Source organism: Amaranthus tricolor, chromosome 10 (assembly GCF_026212465.1).
Source record: "Amaranthus tricolor cultivar Red isolate AtriRed21 chromosome 10, ASM2621246v1, whole genome shotgun sequence".
Lineage (NCBI taxonomy): Eukaryota > Viridiplantae > Streptophyta > Magnoliopsida > Caryophyllales > Amaranthaceae > Amaranthus > Amaranthus tricolor.
The window spans coordinates 9,214,831-9,231,379 of NC_080056.1; the positions used below are offsets into that span (position 1 = coordinate 9,214,831).

The 16,549-nt window shown below is 34.2% G+C and overlaps 2 protein-coding genes across 2 annotated transcripts; both read left to right on the forward strand.

Annotated features, from left to right (window-relative positions):
- Window positions 1-1,167: 1,167 nt before the first annotated feature.
- Window positions 1,168-4,406, forward strand: LOC130826190 (uncharacterized). The gene is made up of 5 exons (XM_057691760.1): window positions 1,168-2,354; window positions 2,577-2,698; window positions 2,828-3,519; window positions 3,606-3,721; window positions 3,975-4,406. The coding sequence occupies exons 1-5, from the start codon at window positions 1,174-1,176 to the stop codon at window positions 4,294-4,296; spliced, it is 2,433 nt and encodes an 810-aa protein (XP_057547743.1). The 5' UTR covers window positions 1,168-1,173; the 3' UTR covers window positions 4,297-4,406.
- Window positions 4,407-8,019: 3,613 nt separating this feature from the next.
- On the forward strand, window positions 8,020-16,291 carry LOC130824807 (uncharacterized). The gene is made up of 10 exons (XM_057689824.1): window positions 8,020-8,127; window positions 9,613-10,155; window positions 11,222-12,457; window positions 12,816-13,140; window positions 13,813-14,074; window positions 14,165-14,357; window positions 14,745-15,091; window positions 15,181-15,324; window positions 15,790-15,884; window positions 16,200-16,291. The coding sequence occupies exons 1-10, from the start codon at window positions 8,020-8,022 to the stop codon at window positions 16,289-16,291; spliced, it is 3,345 nt and encodes a 1,114-aa protein (XP_057545807.1).
- The last annotated feature ends 258 nt before the right edge of the window (window positions 16,292-16,549 follow it).

Here is a 16,549-nt window from a genome sequence, read left to right on the forward strand (position 1 = left end):
CATCACTTTAGCTATAATTAATTATTTTAAAGTCATCACATACAACTGTAAAACCAGTACTTATTAACTGTAGGTAATTAATTTAACAATGTAAGTCATCATTGTAAGGTGATAAGTCATCACTTTAAGGTTATAAGTAATCATAAAGGTCATCACATAGAACCCTAAAATGAATACTATAAGTAGTAGATAATTAATTTAACAGTGCAAGTCATCACTTTGGAGTGGTAACTCATCACTTTAAAGTTATAAGTAGTCACTTTAAGGTGATCGATCACATGCAACTTTAAATTGAGAACTTATAAGCAGTAGGTAATTAATTTAACAATGTAAGTCATTATTTTAAAATGATAAATCATTACTTTAGGACTATAAGTAATCACTTTAAGATCATTACATATAATCTTAAAATGAGTACTTATGAGTAGAAGACAATCAATTTAACAATGCAAGTTCTCACTTTAAAATGTTAAGTCATCACTTTAAGGCTATACGTAATCATTTTAAGGTCATCGCATACAACCTAAAAATGAGTACTTATAAGTCGTAGGTAATTAATTTAACAATGTAAGTGTAACATCCCGGCCTTTTGGACCGCTGGTGACTACTCATGGAGACTGTAGACTAGCCCCAGAAACCAACACAAGTCTTTTCAGCGCACTTTGGCCTCACTCGTGCGCACCCGGAAGAACTTCCCAGGAGGTCACCCATCCTAAGATTGATCTCCACCAAGCACGCTTAACTGTGGAGTTCTTAGCAAATAGGCTCCCTAGAAAAGAAGATGCACCTTGTTGATATGAGTAGTCTATCAATCGTTTTTCAAGCTAAATTTAGGGTATTACAGTAAGTCATAAGATGATAAGTGATCACTTTAAGGATATAAATTATCACTTTAAGAACATTAGTGATAGAATTTAATTTTATTTGATATTATAAGTCATCACTTTTAAGTTATAAGTTATCATTTTAAGGGTATAAGTGATCAATTTAAAAATATAAGTGATTCCTTTAAAATTATCACTAACAACTTTAAAATGATTACTTATAATAGTATAAGTAATCACTCTATTAAAAAATGAGAGAAGAAAAAAAATGGTATAAAATATTGGCTGAGGTGGATGCAATTCCATAATTTACAACATTGGCTTGGGGGCTTCTAATGCTCATTATCAAATGAATTTATGTGATGCCGATGCGCTCAGAATGCCTTGCTTGTCATCCAGGGATGTTTCATGTCTTCTTAAACCAAACATGCGATTTGTGTGCGCAGCGCCTCATATAGAATCGACTTCTGGTATGGAGAATGAATTGGATTCTCTGCAAGGGGGTTCTCGTGGAGATATCTTACCAAGCTCTGCCGCTTACTCCAATACGTCATCTTTTTTAGATGAACATTTGGTAGGATCGCAGGAAAGATTTGCTGGCTCTCTTGGTTGGTCAGCAGGGTTCTCCATTGAGAACACAGACGAACAAAACAGCCAACAAGCACAAGTGCTCAAATACTCTAATGACGAGTCCTACAAACAAATGAGTGGCAAGAAAATAGGCGTTGTTGGTGAACAGAATATACTAAGCCCTCTGGAAACTTCTACTGGCCGTGCTAAAAAGAGAAGGAAGATTTCTGATGATTTTGAGTCTATCAAATATCTGCATTTGGAAGGTAGAAGAATCTATCAGGAAGCAGAAAAAAAGCTTTTTTCTTTACACGATAGTTTAATCAGACCTATTATGAATGAGCAGATAGAGAAGGAACGTTTTTCACAGCCTGTCAGTAAATCTAATACCGGTGCCAATCCTAGAATGCCTTACATTCAAAATAAGCAATTACTTGAACCAGAGGTAGTCCTTCAGCAAGCTGGTGAATCTAAGGTGCAGATGCAAGTGGCACCTGGTCTAAGTGACAAAAGGGGAAGCTCCCAGCAATTACATGTTGGAAGAGGCCAAAGCACACACAATCAAGATGCTGTGAGTAGCGTTCTGGAAGTGATGAATGGGGATTACATGAAACTACTTGATTTGGATGATGAAGTTGCTGAAGAACAATTCCGAATGGTGATGGAAAGGCCTCTGTCTCCAATCCTTCCCGAGTTTGGTATTCTGGAGTTTAGTCAAAAGGTTCAAGCGCAGACTGTATCTGAAAATATTGAAGCTGTGTATCAACGTGGTTTTTCAGTACAAAATAAAAACCAACTGTACTTTGTTTTGTTTTCTGATATGGAGGATATTGGCAGTGTAACAAGGATATTTTGTGCTACTAGAACCTGCGTAGATCAATGCTGCCTGTTTTTTCAAACAAATTGGGCAGTTCAAGATATACTAGGGGTCTTACTATTGGAGAACGAACTGACTCCCAGGTAATTTTTTTTGTTGAGGATGAACAAATAAAATGAAACCTCTTAATACTTAAAAGCCTTTGATTTAGTTACCGTGCTGCTGCCTTCATATTTGAAAAAGAAGGTTTATGCAAAAAGCGTGATTCAAGAAATTGTTTTCTCCATTTTTTTCTATTTCATCTTGTTCCTAACGGTGTCCTTAGCTAACTTTTTTTTACTTTATTATTTTTTTTGCATTTTCAGGGAAAAAGCCTGTGTTTTATTTTCTCTTCTGCTACTTAATTTTTCCGCTATATCATCGAACAAGTCTGTGACCTTCCAAGTCCAAGAGCAAATGGTTACTTTGTCTGCACAGATGCACGCAGGTATGATACTGTGTCATCATCCTCGAAATACAGTCTCCTTTTATATTGTTATCATGATGTACCAGTTTTCTTTTCTGCACCTTCACTTTGCTTTTGTTGCTCACTATTTGATGAACATATATAATGCAGTGTTAAACTCTGATACCAGAGAAATGCTTAGAAAAATCTGTAACCTTCATGATGTACTTGCATTGGGTGAAGAATTTGTACTGAACAGAAAAGTTTTATCCGATGTTGACGTGAGCGGCGAACTGCTTGTTGATTGTGGCTCAAGTATTGGGATTGTACATCAAGGGGAGAATACTGTTTTGTGGCCTAAGATAGCTCCAACTGATCTGGTTGTTACTGGGAGCAGCATATTGGCTTCTATCTATAAAGCAGTTGGTCATCTTGGCTCTTTATGTGAATTTTCACTCAAGTTGCTGCACATGGGCAGAGCTGATTATTCTTTGGCGTTGTCAATTCTTCATAATTTTGCTTGCTTATGTGGTGAAGATTATTTTACCAACAGCAATTATTCTTCGGTTATGAAAGTTGTTAAATCTGTGGTGGCGTTCATGGAGGCTTCTTTGTCCAAGGGTCCCATTAAAGATCTCCAAGCAGGGGATATTACTTGGCATCATTTCACAACTTGTGTCAGATGCCCATTCAAAGAAGGCTCTGTTACTCTTGATGCTGTTTCTTCAGAGCTGTTGGACGAGCTACGAAGACATCTTGTCCCTCAAATTCCAGGTGCAACGGCTCATTCATTGAACAGCAAAGCTGTTTCTTGCCTTCTAAGTGATGTCCTGTCTTCTTTGGAACTCATTGCATCAATTATGGTATTGTTCTCTGTCAGCCATTAGTAATTCCTTGTTCTTTTTCCAAACCTATCAGGCTAGTGTCTAATTAATTTTTAAATTTGCAGTGCTGGGACTGGGTATGCGAGAACATTGTACAAAAGCTATTTCACATGTTGGAATTAAGTTGTCAGAATGAAGTCTTTTCTACTGCCCTTGTGGTGCTTCTCGGTTATATCGGGAGGTGAGGTTTTCTTTGGCTATAATTTCTGGCTGATTTCACATTCACCTTTTCAGGATATATATCAATATGTGCAGGACCTCTCATTGGTCAACCCCACTCCCCCCGAAATAATTTTTATAGATGTAATTGGAACACTGTAAAAATATGTTGAAATTATTATGCCCGCCTTACTGGAATTTGTAACACTTAGCTGTTCAAAGGAAGATGATACTTTTCCTTCGCTTCTGACCTCGTTGACACATTATTGTTTCAGACTGGGAGTTGAAGCACGTGGCTATAATGACGCTGGAGTTGAGGGTATAAGACACCATTTGTTAGGTCTTTTATGTCAGGCTACCACATCGAAGTGTGATTCAGCTGTACCAATGGCCATCCTTTATGGAGTGACTGGGCTTTGTCCGAAAGGTCATGAGATTTTTCAGAAGGTTTATGATGTAATTCATTCATCCAAAGATTGGCATTCTGCATCATCTCCATCTGATGATATTGTAAGCAAATTTCTTTCATCTCTTAGCAGCAAACAAGCAACCTCCTTGGCTAGTCTATTGAGTTTTGATTCAGGACTAGCTGCATAGTTCATGTTGCCTACATGTTGTAAGTAGGGCGATTTTGCATTTTTACTGGTAGTTTTATCTTTTACGTGTAATCTACGGTATAAGTTATAGAATGAGATCTCTTGATTTTGTAACTGATCGAGTTTTATTTTGACTAGATGTTAGGTTCTAGCTTGAGCAAATAGGCTCCCGAAAGAATTGACATATAGATGTCAGATCAAGATTTTTAACATTGTATCGTTTTTCGAACATGCTCCTTGTTTTTGTTCCGAGGGATGCTTGGTATAATGCTATACAATGAAAAAGAGTAAATATGAGAACTTCTGATTCCATTGTTAGTTTTATTACTCTTAACGGTCTGTTTGGTTATTGGTATTAAATAATAGGAATGGTAGTGAATATTTTATATATTTTAGCTAGAAAAACTACTGGACAAGGGTTTTGGTCAAGCTTGTCCTTTTCTAATCAACATTTTTCTTTACAAAATTCATTTTAATCTATTATCACTTGCAGATATAATGTAATTTAGCTAGGAAAATTACTAACAAATTTTTACATTCAAGATCATCATTAGAGAAACTTGCATACCTCTCTATCATTTAACAAATAAATTTTTTTTTTCTGAACTACATAAAGGAATATAGCGAATGTTTGATTAAAAACATCAAGTTATTGTCAAGTTTGCATATCTATATATTAGGCCGTGACAATTCGTCACATAATTTTCACCGTGGCCCACTCTTGTGGACACGGGACACCCGTGGACTTGGGCCCACAAACCCACGAGTCAAGAGCGTTGACTTGCACATACAGTTAGTGAGGTTCATTGTTTCCCAAAACCATATGGTAGTAGGAAGATTAGCTCACCCACTATATATGCAAGTCAACAACCCACTATTTTATCGATGTGGGATCTTGTCTCACATATGAAGTATTTCCAACACTCCCCCTCATATGTGAGCCACATCATACCAGGAACCACCTTCGGCTCTGATACCATATTAGGCCGTGACAATTCGTCACAATTTTTTCATCGTGGCCTACTCGTGTGGACACGGGACACCCGTGGACTTGGGCCCACAAACCCACAAGTCAAGAGCGTTGACTTGCACATACAGTTAGTGAGGTTCATTGTTTCCCAAAACCATATGGTAGTAGGAAGATTAGCTCACCCACTATATATGCAAGTCAACAACCCACTATTTTATCGATGTGAAATCTTGTCTCACATGTGAAGTATTTCCAACACTATAAAACAGCCAGTAGCAAGATAGCCTTCTTTACAATCTTCTTTTTTCATCACTTCCTGTATCCATCGACGGAACCTTTGTTTATCTTTCTGGGTTTAAAATTGTTTCTAATGGAAGATATAAGAGCACACTGTTTATCTATTAGTGGCATCTTGAATAAGTCCAGATAATGAGTTATTGATGAGAAGTTATTGCCAGGTATTTGCTGCACCTGTTAATCCATATAAGATTGTTAAGTTAAGTTGGACTTATTGTCAATGCCTGTATATAATCAGGGAAATACGAGGTGCACATATTTCACAAGCCAAGGAAATATCATCCCAAAACCTTATGGCAATGGGAGAAAAGGCTTCAATTAACTAGTTATAAAGTGTATATACCATCATTTAATTTATTGATGTGGGATAAACCTTTCCAATAAAGATATCCCGTGCTTCAACCATCAACTTCAATGAACCAACTCAACCAAACATTACGTTGATGATTGAATCTTCATGTTATGTTATAACACGAAAACACTTTGGCCTAGAAATGTATATGCACTACATGCGTGGATGAAATTCAAACCCGAGATCATGAGCAACTCAACCAAAAATTCTAGTTGATGGTTGAAACTCGAAGATATCATATATATATATATATATAATATATATATATATATAATATATATATATATATATATATATATATATATATATATATATATATATATATATATATATATGCTATCACAATGAAAAAGTACATTACAATGTGAGCGTTAATTTGAATCTGAAAATACTAAAAAAAGTAGGGATACCCTAGGAAGCACGGACACGCCCCTGGACCTGCGTGTCGCGTGTCGGACACGGACACACAAAAATCCATGTCCGACACGCCAAATGAAGTGTCCAATATTTTAATATTTTTCCGGACACGTGGACACGACAAAGACACACGACGGACACGACAAGGACACGGAAGTGACACGTGCCCCACGTGATTTAAAAAAAAAAAATCAAAAACAGGGGCTTGGTTACTCAATTACTCCCTCCCGCAGACCCGCACACTCTCTCACTCTAAACCTAAAAACTCTTCCTCCAGTCGCTGCCGCTCTCCTGCACGGCCGCACCACGCCACCGCCGGGCGCCGGCTGCTTCTCGCCTGCTCCATCACAGACGTTGTCGGTGCTGCTGCCTGTTGCCTGCTGCACGCTGTGGGTTGCTCGAGCCTCGAAGCGACGAAGCCTCGATTCGAAGTTTGATTGTTCGTATGATGTGTGATGATCAAACTTGAATTTACCTATTTATTTGGTTTTCTTTGATTTGGTTTGTATGACTATTTTTAAAAACTCATGTTGTTTATTGGTACTTATTTGCATTTTATGTAAGTTTTATGTTTTTAAAGTGTTTATTTACATATATCAAATGAAAGATTGTAAAGTTATCTTTAATTTGATATATTTATTATATTACCATTTTCGTGTTCCCATGTCCGCCATTTTTAAGTTGACGTTTTCCTGTATCCGTGTCGTGTCCGTGTCCCTTTTAGTGCAACTTAGGGGATACCTGGTTCTTGAAAAGTTTTTGTTGAGTACATCTTTGATTGACCAGATAACGCCAAGTTTAGAAGATGTACGGTTTTTTGTTTCTGCTTTTTAGTTGTGCAATTCTCGATTTTCACCTTTCAAGACAAAGAAGTTGAATAGTTAGAAGTATATATCATAAACAGCAGAAAATAAAGGAGAAGAACTCTGAAAGAAAATGATTCAAATTAAAAAGACTTGTAATAATTAAAATAATGAGGAAGTTGAAGGGACAAGCCCATGCACACATTGTTACCCTTGGAAGACGAAACAATCATGATGCATCAATTACATGGGTCATCTAAGACGTTTAAACCGAGATCTTGTTAAGCCGAGAATTAATAAATAGTTAAACCCACAGATTTAAATCCTATACTCCTTTTAATTCACTACTAATGTCCCATTTGTTTTTTAGATACTATTCATTTTTTACTGTTAACTTATACTTTATAATTAATCTATAAGTTAAAATATAGTCAAGTGAGATCTTGTTTAATTCGTTTTAATATAAGGATTATTTATATCAACTTTTCATAATTTTTAATTATGCCTAATTAAAGATAATAAACTGAATAAATGCATTAAAAAGAGTGCGTAAAGCAAATAAGATATCAGTAGTAAATTGGAGGGAGTGTCATTTAGAGCAAATGTATATAATACTTTTTCTCGAATAAGATTTTTAATTCACTCTAAGTTATCCCTCTCCTTCCTATACTCCAAAATACAAAAAGCAATCTCCAAGTCTTCGTCAAGTAACCTTCCATTACATAATCTAACCTCTTTAATCTCCAAGTTTTATGCAAATGCATCTTTTTATGTTTTTTGTGTATTGTAAGAGGGAAAAATAACCTAAAAAAAATATAGAATTATTTTAATTTTGAAGTTTATATTACTCAAATTCGATTATTTTTGCAATTGATGAATACGAAAATGAAGAAGTTTAGCAATGGAAAAAAGGAAAGACTCCCTGACATTTTAGATTTTGTGTTCTTATGGTCAATCAAAGATATTCTTAACAATGATCTCTACGTTGATAAGGTAATTGTAATATACTCGCTCATTTTTTTAATACTTAATATATATATATATATATATATATATATATATATATATATATATATATATATATATATATATATATATATATATATATATTTGGGAATTATTTTGATATTTATTATTATTAGGAAATTATGGAATTAGTTATATATGTGAAATAAAATATTTTGCTTAGTTAAATATATTTATTTGTTTGTTTATTAAAAATTTGGTTATTTGAATATATCTCTACGCTTATATAAAACATACACAAAAAAATTAAAATCATCGTATGATTATTCAAAAACAGGTGATAGTAAAAGAACTAAAATTTACATCTTTGGTTTTGAAATACTCTCTGATTACAGAATATTTAACACATATAGTCATTTTGAATGTTATAATTGATACTTAAGATATTAAAAACTAAGTTTATTAAAAGTTGATGGAAAAAAAAATTTAGTATTTAAAAACTCCAATTTAAAAAAGTGAATATAAATTATAATTACAAAAGTGAGGATTTAACGACAAATATTAAGAATGTGATTGTAGTGAACTAAATAAGGTCTAATGTTAAAATCGTGTATGGATAAAATTTACCAAACAAAACTATGAAAAATTGAAAATTTAAATCCCATAATTTCAACTGTTTATTAAAATGACACTACATGTAAATATATGTGCACATATCATCTTTATAAGCTAAGAATATATCATCCCAAATAATATAAAAATAAAATGAAGAATATAATTACTTATAAAAACTATATATTATTCATAATTCAATAATGCCAATTACAGCAAAAGCGTTAGTTTTTGACATATAAAAGGTGTTCGGTGCCAAGGCAGTACATGACCTTTAATTATTGTGTATTTGCACCTTTGTTACATACAAGCAATTTACCTATGCTAATTTTTTCTGTATTTTTGTTCCGTCTTTCGAAGCATAGAGAGCTAATCAATTTTTAAAGTCAATTATATTATATGCAAAAACGCATAAGAGACTGTTTTATTATGAAGCGGGTATTAATAAGTTGGACCAAACTCAAAGTTAAAAATAAAATCAATTAAACCTTAAAGGTATCAATTTAACATCAAAACGATCAATTTAAACTTAAAGTAAACCTTAAATAGATTAATTAAAATGAAAAGTCCAATTATAACATTAAAAGGATCAATTTATAATCTTAAAATAGTCTATTATGCTTTTAAGTTATATATTATTAATGATCAATTATAACTTTAAAAGAAATCAATTTTGACCTTAACGACATCAATTATGATACAAAATTGATCAATCACAGATCATCATCTTAAAGGTATTATCAATTGTAACCTGTACTTGATAAAAAATAATCGCATTTTTGTAAAAAATTATAGTTGAACCGATTGAGCTAGTAGTCTCACGGTATGACAATCTTTCACAAGACTTGCTTGAATTATATTGTGTTTTGTCAAATTTTTTACATTGTTTACTTTAAACAGGTCAAACCCATACCGGACATATTCTCATCAACTGAACATTTCATGGACTCATTCAAATTGCCACTTATAGAGGAGACTCGTGCTGAATTCTGTTCAGGCTTAGAATCAGTTGGCCATGCACCTGCTTGTGAGATATCATCTATTTCGTTTTCTAAGAAATACAAACCTCCTAAAAAATTATATTACGGCATTTCCACAAAAATAATACATGATGTTAATAATCATGCCGCACATTACGAGCCACATACATGTGATATATTTGCTATAACAAATTCAAGGCCAAGAAGTATTGATGATTTGATCAAACCGGATAAACCCCTTCATTTTGGGTATGTGTCAAAGTATGATGAAGATGAACTTAAGTTTGAGATATTACTGTCACAACAAATTGATTGGGAGATATTAAGAAAGAAAGATGAGAGACTTTTTGTTACATTTTTGATGAATATTACTACCAATATGAGGATTTGGAGGGCTTTGAATCCTGATCCTCATAGTATAAGACTGGGTCCCATTCACAAGATGCTACAACATGACTCTTCTGTAAGTATATCTATTGTTTTTGCTAGTTGGTTGACTTTTGAATAATTCTTTAAAAGAGATCTTGACCCGACTTCAAAATGAATGTAAAAATATATACAAATTAATGTGAGCACAAAACTTGATTTAGAATTGACCCAATACACATGACTCGAAATCAACCAGATAATTCGAATGAACACCTCTACTTTTGACTTTTAATTTATTGGTTGGTCAAGCAAATAATTATTATTTCTATTGTTGACTTAATTGCACTTAATTGGACATCCCCAATACTTAAGAATATTGACATAAGGTATCCGAAGCACCAACATGCAACAAAAACAACAATACTAATCTTATTCTCAAAAGATTGGGGTTGGTTGTACAAATCAATATATTAATTTCCATAGTCATTCATTTGGATTTTTTTTGGATTCTCCATTTGTACTATCTTAATTTGTAACTAATTGTAAGCCTAGGTTATTCATATCATTTTACACTTTTGTCCACCAAGTCATTTATAGATAATCATAAACCTAAATAATAAGAAACAAAATATCCTTAATATCCTAAATAATAAAAAAGATCTTAATTTCCTAAAAACATAATATTCTGAAATAATAATATCTTTATTTTATTCTACTTTTTATTTTCCTACATCATTTTCGGTCTTCTTCACTCTCTTTTAAAGTCTAATGAGTTTCAGCTTTCTGTCGTTCTTATCGGTTCGCTATTGTTCATCACTTTTTTGTTGAAGTAACTACTTCATGTAATCTGTCTTTGTCCGACTCAAACTAAACTCACGTGACTCCAACACATGTCTCCCTCATTCTAACTTAGCATTCACCCCTGCGGGATCTCATTTACCAACACAATGCTAACAGCAAACAACCAATGGTAGCATCTGGTCGAAAAGCCTCTGGTTAACAACTAAGAGCTAATTGCAATACACCAGCTAATAGTGTTTTTTAGCTCTGCTAATTGTTTTTAGTAACTGTTAACTAATCTATTAGTTGCTAAAATTTGGATATTTGTTGACAAAGTATCATTTCTAATTGATAGTGTTTATTTCTCAATTATTTCTCAGGTGGATGATGGTTATTGTACCCTTTGCATCTCTGAAGAAAACTTCAATGCTACACAAACAGAAGTGTTTGACCTTATTAGTTCATTTGGATTAGACAAATCTCAAACAGAAGCAGTTTTAAGCAGCATTTCCATGACTAAATGCACACACCAGCAATACAATTCAAAGCTAATTTGGGGTCCACCAGGAACTGGGAAGACCAAGACATTAGCTTCATTACTTTTTGTACTACTAAAACTCAACTACTGTAGGACACTAACTTGTGCACCCACCAATGTAGCAGTGATTCAGGTTGCAAAAAGACTAGTAACACTCTTCTTAGAGTCCTTGGCTTATGATACTTATGGGTTAGGAGACATAGTCCTAGTCGGAAATGAAAAAAGAATGAAGATCGATGATGATTTTGAGCTAGTCGACATATTTCTCAAATATCGTGTGAAGCTTATTGAAGAGTGTATCTTACCGTTAACTGGTTGGAATACTAGTTTGGAGTCTATGATTTCATTACTCGAAGACCCTAAGGCGAAGCATGATACTTACTTGGTACAGGTCGAGAAAGAGGATAACATGAATGAAGATTCATCATCATCATACCCTGTATATCCTACTCATAGAAACTATGGTCAGGGTCTGGGGAGGCAAGAAAAACGGCAACTCAAACCAATAAAGAAAAAGGAAAATAAGATGAAGGGAAAAAAAAAGGGCCAAGCAAGTAATGATAAGGTGGATATAAAAACCGATGAATTTTTGACATTTGATGAGTTTCTAAGGAAGAGTTTCGTTTCTTTAGCAAATCGTTTAGTGTTTTGTGCAGAGAATTTGTATACTCACTTACCGACATCAAGTTTAACACTTTGTGTGGCTAAACAGATGATTGAATTAGTTGGTATGCTTAATACCCTGGTAGAAAATGCGCTAAAAAATAGTTGTAATTTCACCGAACAGGTTGTGATGAATAGAGAAAGATTGATGGGTATATTGAATTTACTTCGTAAGAGATTTCCTAAGCCCAAGATTGAGGGAAGTGTTAAAGATTTCTGCTTGAATAATGCGCGATTGATATTCTGCACTGCTTCAGGCGCGATTAAAATAGGTTCAAATGTTAAATTAGTAATAATAGATGAAGCAGCACAACTCAAAGAATGCGAGTCAGCGATTCCTCTACAGATTTTTGGTCTGAAAACTGTGATTCTCATAGGGGACGATCGGCAACTCCCAGCAATGGTTCGGAGCAAGGTCAGACAATGTCTCCCTACATAATGTTTGCATGTTTTTAGCAATTAAAGTAGAAGTGTTCAACGGGGATGGTCGACCCAATGGGTGATATTAGGCCGTGACAAATTGTTATATTTTTAAATGATATTATTATATACATAAGTGGATCGACCAAACGGGTTATAAAGTACAACAAAAAAAACTATTTTATTAACTTTTAAAAAATGGGTCAAAGTGAGTCGGATTTAAATGGACTTTGACCCGCTTCGACCTGTTTAACATTTGACATGACTCGACTCGACCCAGCCATTTAAATTTTGACTACCCTGCCCCGTTGAACACCTCAACTATGAAAATCTTAAAGTTCTTTTTTATATAGGTTTTAGGAAAGATGAACTTCGGAAGGAGTTTATTTCAACGGCTGGCAGAATTAGGGAAAGAAAAGCATCTTTTGAACATTCAGTATCGGATGCACCCTTCTATCAGCTTGTTTCCGAATAAAGAATTTTATCAGAACAAGATTGTAAATGCACCCAATGTCGAAGGAAGAAACTATGTTAAGAATTATCTCAAAGGGAGCATGTTTGGATCTTATTCTTTCGTACATGTGACTGATGGAAAGGAGAATTTCAAGAAAGGGCATAGTCCTAGAAATTTTAAGGAGGCAAAGGTTATTGATCAGATCATTGCAAAGCTTTTCAAAGGTATGGAACTGAAACTTCTTTTTATTAGTATGAATGTTCTAAAGAATGGAAAATATCCTTATTGTACAAGAATCAACATTATGATACCTCAAAGAACCAACTCAACTAAAAGCTTAAGTTGGTGGTTGAGGCGCCATGATATGCTATATACTTAAATACGTCCCCTTGTACGAGAGTCCTTTAGTCTAAAAGTGTAGATGTAACGCATTACTCTTTTATCAAGGAACCAACTCAACTAAAAGTTTAAAGGTCGAAGCCCTATGATATGTTATATACTCTAACACGTTCCCTTACATGAGAGCCCTTTAGACTAAAAGTGTGGATGCAACTTAGACCTCCTCATACCTAGTGCGAAATATTCCATTTGAATTTGAGGGGTAGTTGAGATTTAAACATGTGACTTCTGATCACGTTGACTTTTGATACCATGTCAAGAAACCAACTCAATCAAAAGCTTAAGCTAATGGTTAAAGAGCCCTATAATATGTTATATACTCTAACAATTGCTCATACCCGGTGCTAATTATATTATATACACTAGAATATTTGGAGCCTTTCATTTCTTGTAAGAGCCCTATAATATGTTATATACTCTAACAATTGCTCATACCCGGTGCTAAATATATTATATACACTAGAATATTTGGAGCCTTTCATTTCTTGTATGTGCAGAACATTATTGCATCACTAAACAGAAGGTGAGTGTGGGAGTAATATCGCCATATAAGGGTCAAGTAGGTTTGCTTCAAGAAAAACTGGAGAAGAAATACACGAAACATAAGGAAAAGTTTTGCATCAACATTCGATCAATTGATGGGTTTCAAGGCGGTGAAGAGGATATCATAATAATCTCAACTGTTCGAAGCAATGGAAATGGATCGGTAGGGTTCCTGTCTGATCGTCAGAGAACTAATGTAGCTCTCACCAGGGCGAGGTATTAATCAGTATGCCTTAACAATGTTTTCATTTCTTGGAAGATTACGAACAATAACAACAGTTTATGTTATGTCAATGTAAAATTTAGGTACTGTCTTTGGATAGTTGGAAGTGGAAGTACTTTAGGTAACAGCTCTTCAGTGTGGAAAGACCTTATACGCGATGCAAAAAATCGTGGTTGCTTCTTTTATGCTAATGAGATCGTTAATTTTAATCACGAAACACCAGTTGATAAACTCGATTTCTTCAGCCACCTTAAACTCGAGGAAGCAAGATGGAAGGTACTTATTTCATCACTACTCTAAACTAGAGCTGTTCAACGGAGCAGGTTGACCCGGGTCGGGCCGGATAATTATATTAATTAATTGCCGGAAAAAATTTATCAATTTTTTTTATATTTTAAAATGATATTACTATTCTATACATAAGTGGATTGACCCAACGGGTTATAAAGTATAATAAAAAAAATATTTTATTAACTTTTTAAAAACGGGTCAAAGTGGATCGGATTTAAACGGGCTTTGACTCGACCAGACCCGTTTAACATTTGACATGACCCGGCCCATTTAAATTTTGACCAGCCCCGCCCCGACCTGGCACCTCTACTCTAAACCATAGATGCCAGGCATTTATTCCATCACTAGTCTGAATCTCTGATCTTTATGCAGGTTAACTTTAGCAATGAGTTTAAACAATCTATATCAAGCATAAAGAGTGTCAAGGCTCAGAAACGCGTACAAAATCTGCTGCGCAAGATTGCTGATGGCTGGCGGCTGTCCATCACTGATGATGGCGCGACCCATGAGTTGTTGGTAATTTACAAGGTTGATAAAACGCTTAATCTCGCTTGGACAGTCGACATTCTTGAGGAAGAATCAAGTTATATACAAGTCATCAAGGTTTGGGATGTTTTACCAGATTCCAAGGTTCCTGATCTTGCAAAGAATCTAAGTATTCTGTTTGAAGGATATAGTGTTAACTTTATTAATCTGTGCAAGTACAAATCTTATGAAGGGTATGGATGAAAATTAATTATTTCCTAGAAGAATGTGCAATTATGCAGATGTAGTTATGTTTTAAGGTAATATGTTTTCTGTGTTACAGGAACTTGGTTGTGCCTAAGTCATGGAAGCTTCATTCCTCTTGTGAAGCTCCACTTACAACTGATCTTGTAGATGATTGTTTGTCTTACCAATTTGCTGCCATGAATGTAAAAGACAATCCAGGAAAACCAAGTTCAAGCGTTAGGTATGTTATTACGTTTCAGGAAATATTGTCGAAAATAATCGAACATTTCACTTATTCGCTGCGAATAATCTCATCTATTGATTATTTATAATAATCTCATCTCTAATATGTATTTGCTCCCAACATATCTGAAGTGGGAGAGGAGGGGAGGGGTTGTAGTGGTCAAGACCCACTGGGTTTGCTGGGAGCAAATATATATCAAAATGTTGTATTATTAGATAATAATCAAAAGTGGGATTACTCGCGGCCGTTGAGTAAAAGGGTAAATTATTCTCGATAATTTTTCCTACATTTTATTATTTTTCAGGTTTTTTTATGAATTTTGTATCAATTAGTCATGGAATCAACTTTATCAAAAGTTTAAGCTGATGGTTGAAGATCCAAAATATGTTATAATATTGAGAGTCCTTTTGACTAGAAGGGTAGATGCACCACCAAAAGCTTAAGTTGATGGTTCAACCATAGGACATATTATACACTATCAACCCCTCATATAGTATTTCTTTTGGCTAGAAGTGTGGATGCGACACATATGATACTAGATGATTTTAAAGGCCCTGGTATATATTATACTATATAATAATAAGTCACCTTACACGAAAGCGCTTTGGATTAGAATTATGGATTTACCACATGCCCTTATTTACAACTTGAAATAAGGAATGGATGAGATTCAAATTCATAACCTTTTTATCACGTTGGTTTCAAATACTAAGCCAACAAATCAACTCAACCAAAAGCTTAAGTTTAAAGCAATAAACTTTTGTGAAAAATTAAATTATCTAACATCATTTTATTTGTCATAATTGTTTCTTAAGTCTTTGCTAATATGCATTTTCTTTTCTTACCCTTGTTTTATGTCCTCTCGTTCGCAGAAAATATTGTGTTGTGCTATGAAAAACAATACGACGCTAGAATGGCATTGGAAGCCCTTCCAAGAAGCAGTGCCGGACTTCGGCAAGGATAAGCTGGACTTACACTCAGGGCCACCAAAAAAATTACCTTATTAGTGATATTAGTGATTAGTATAAGAAAAAACTTTGCATCAAAAATTAGTATAAGAAAACTTTTTTTGATTTAGACATTGTGATATTAATGATTTTGCATCAAAAATTGCTGCTAGAAATATCTTTGTTTGATTTTATATTATGTATAGGTGCATACTTTATTTTTCATTTCCAACATTATAGATTTAATTTTTGTTATTGTTTTATATTTCCTTCGT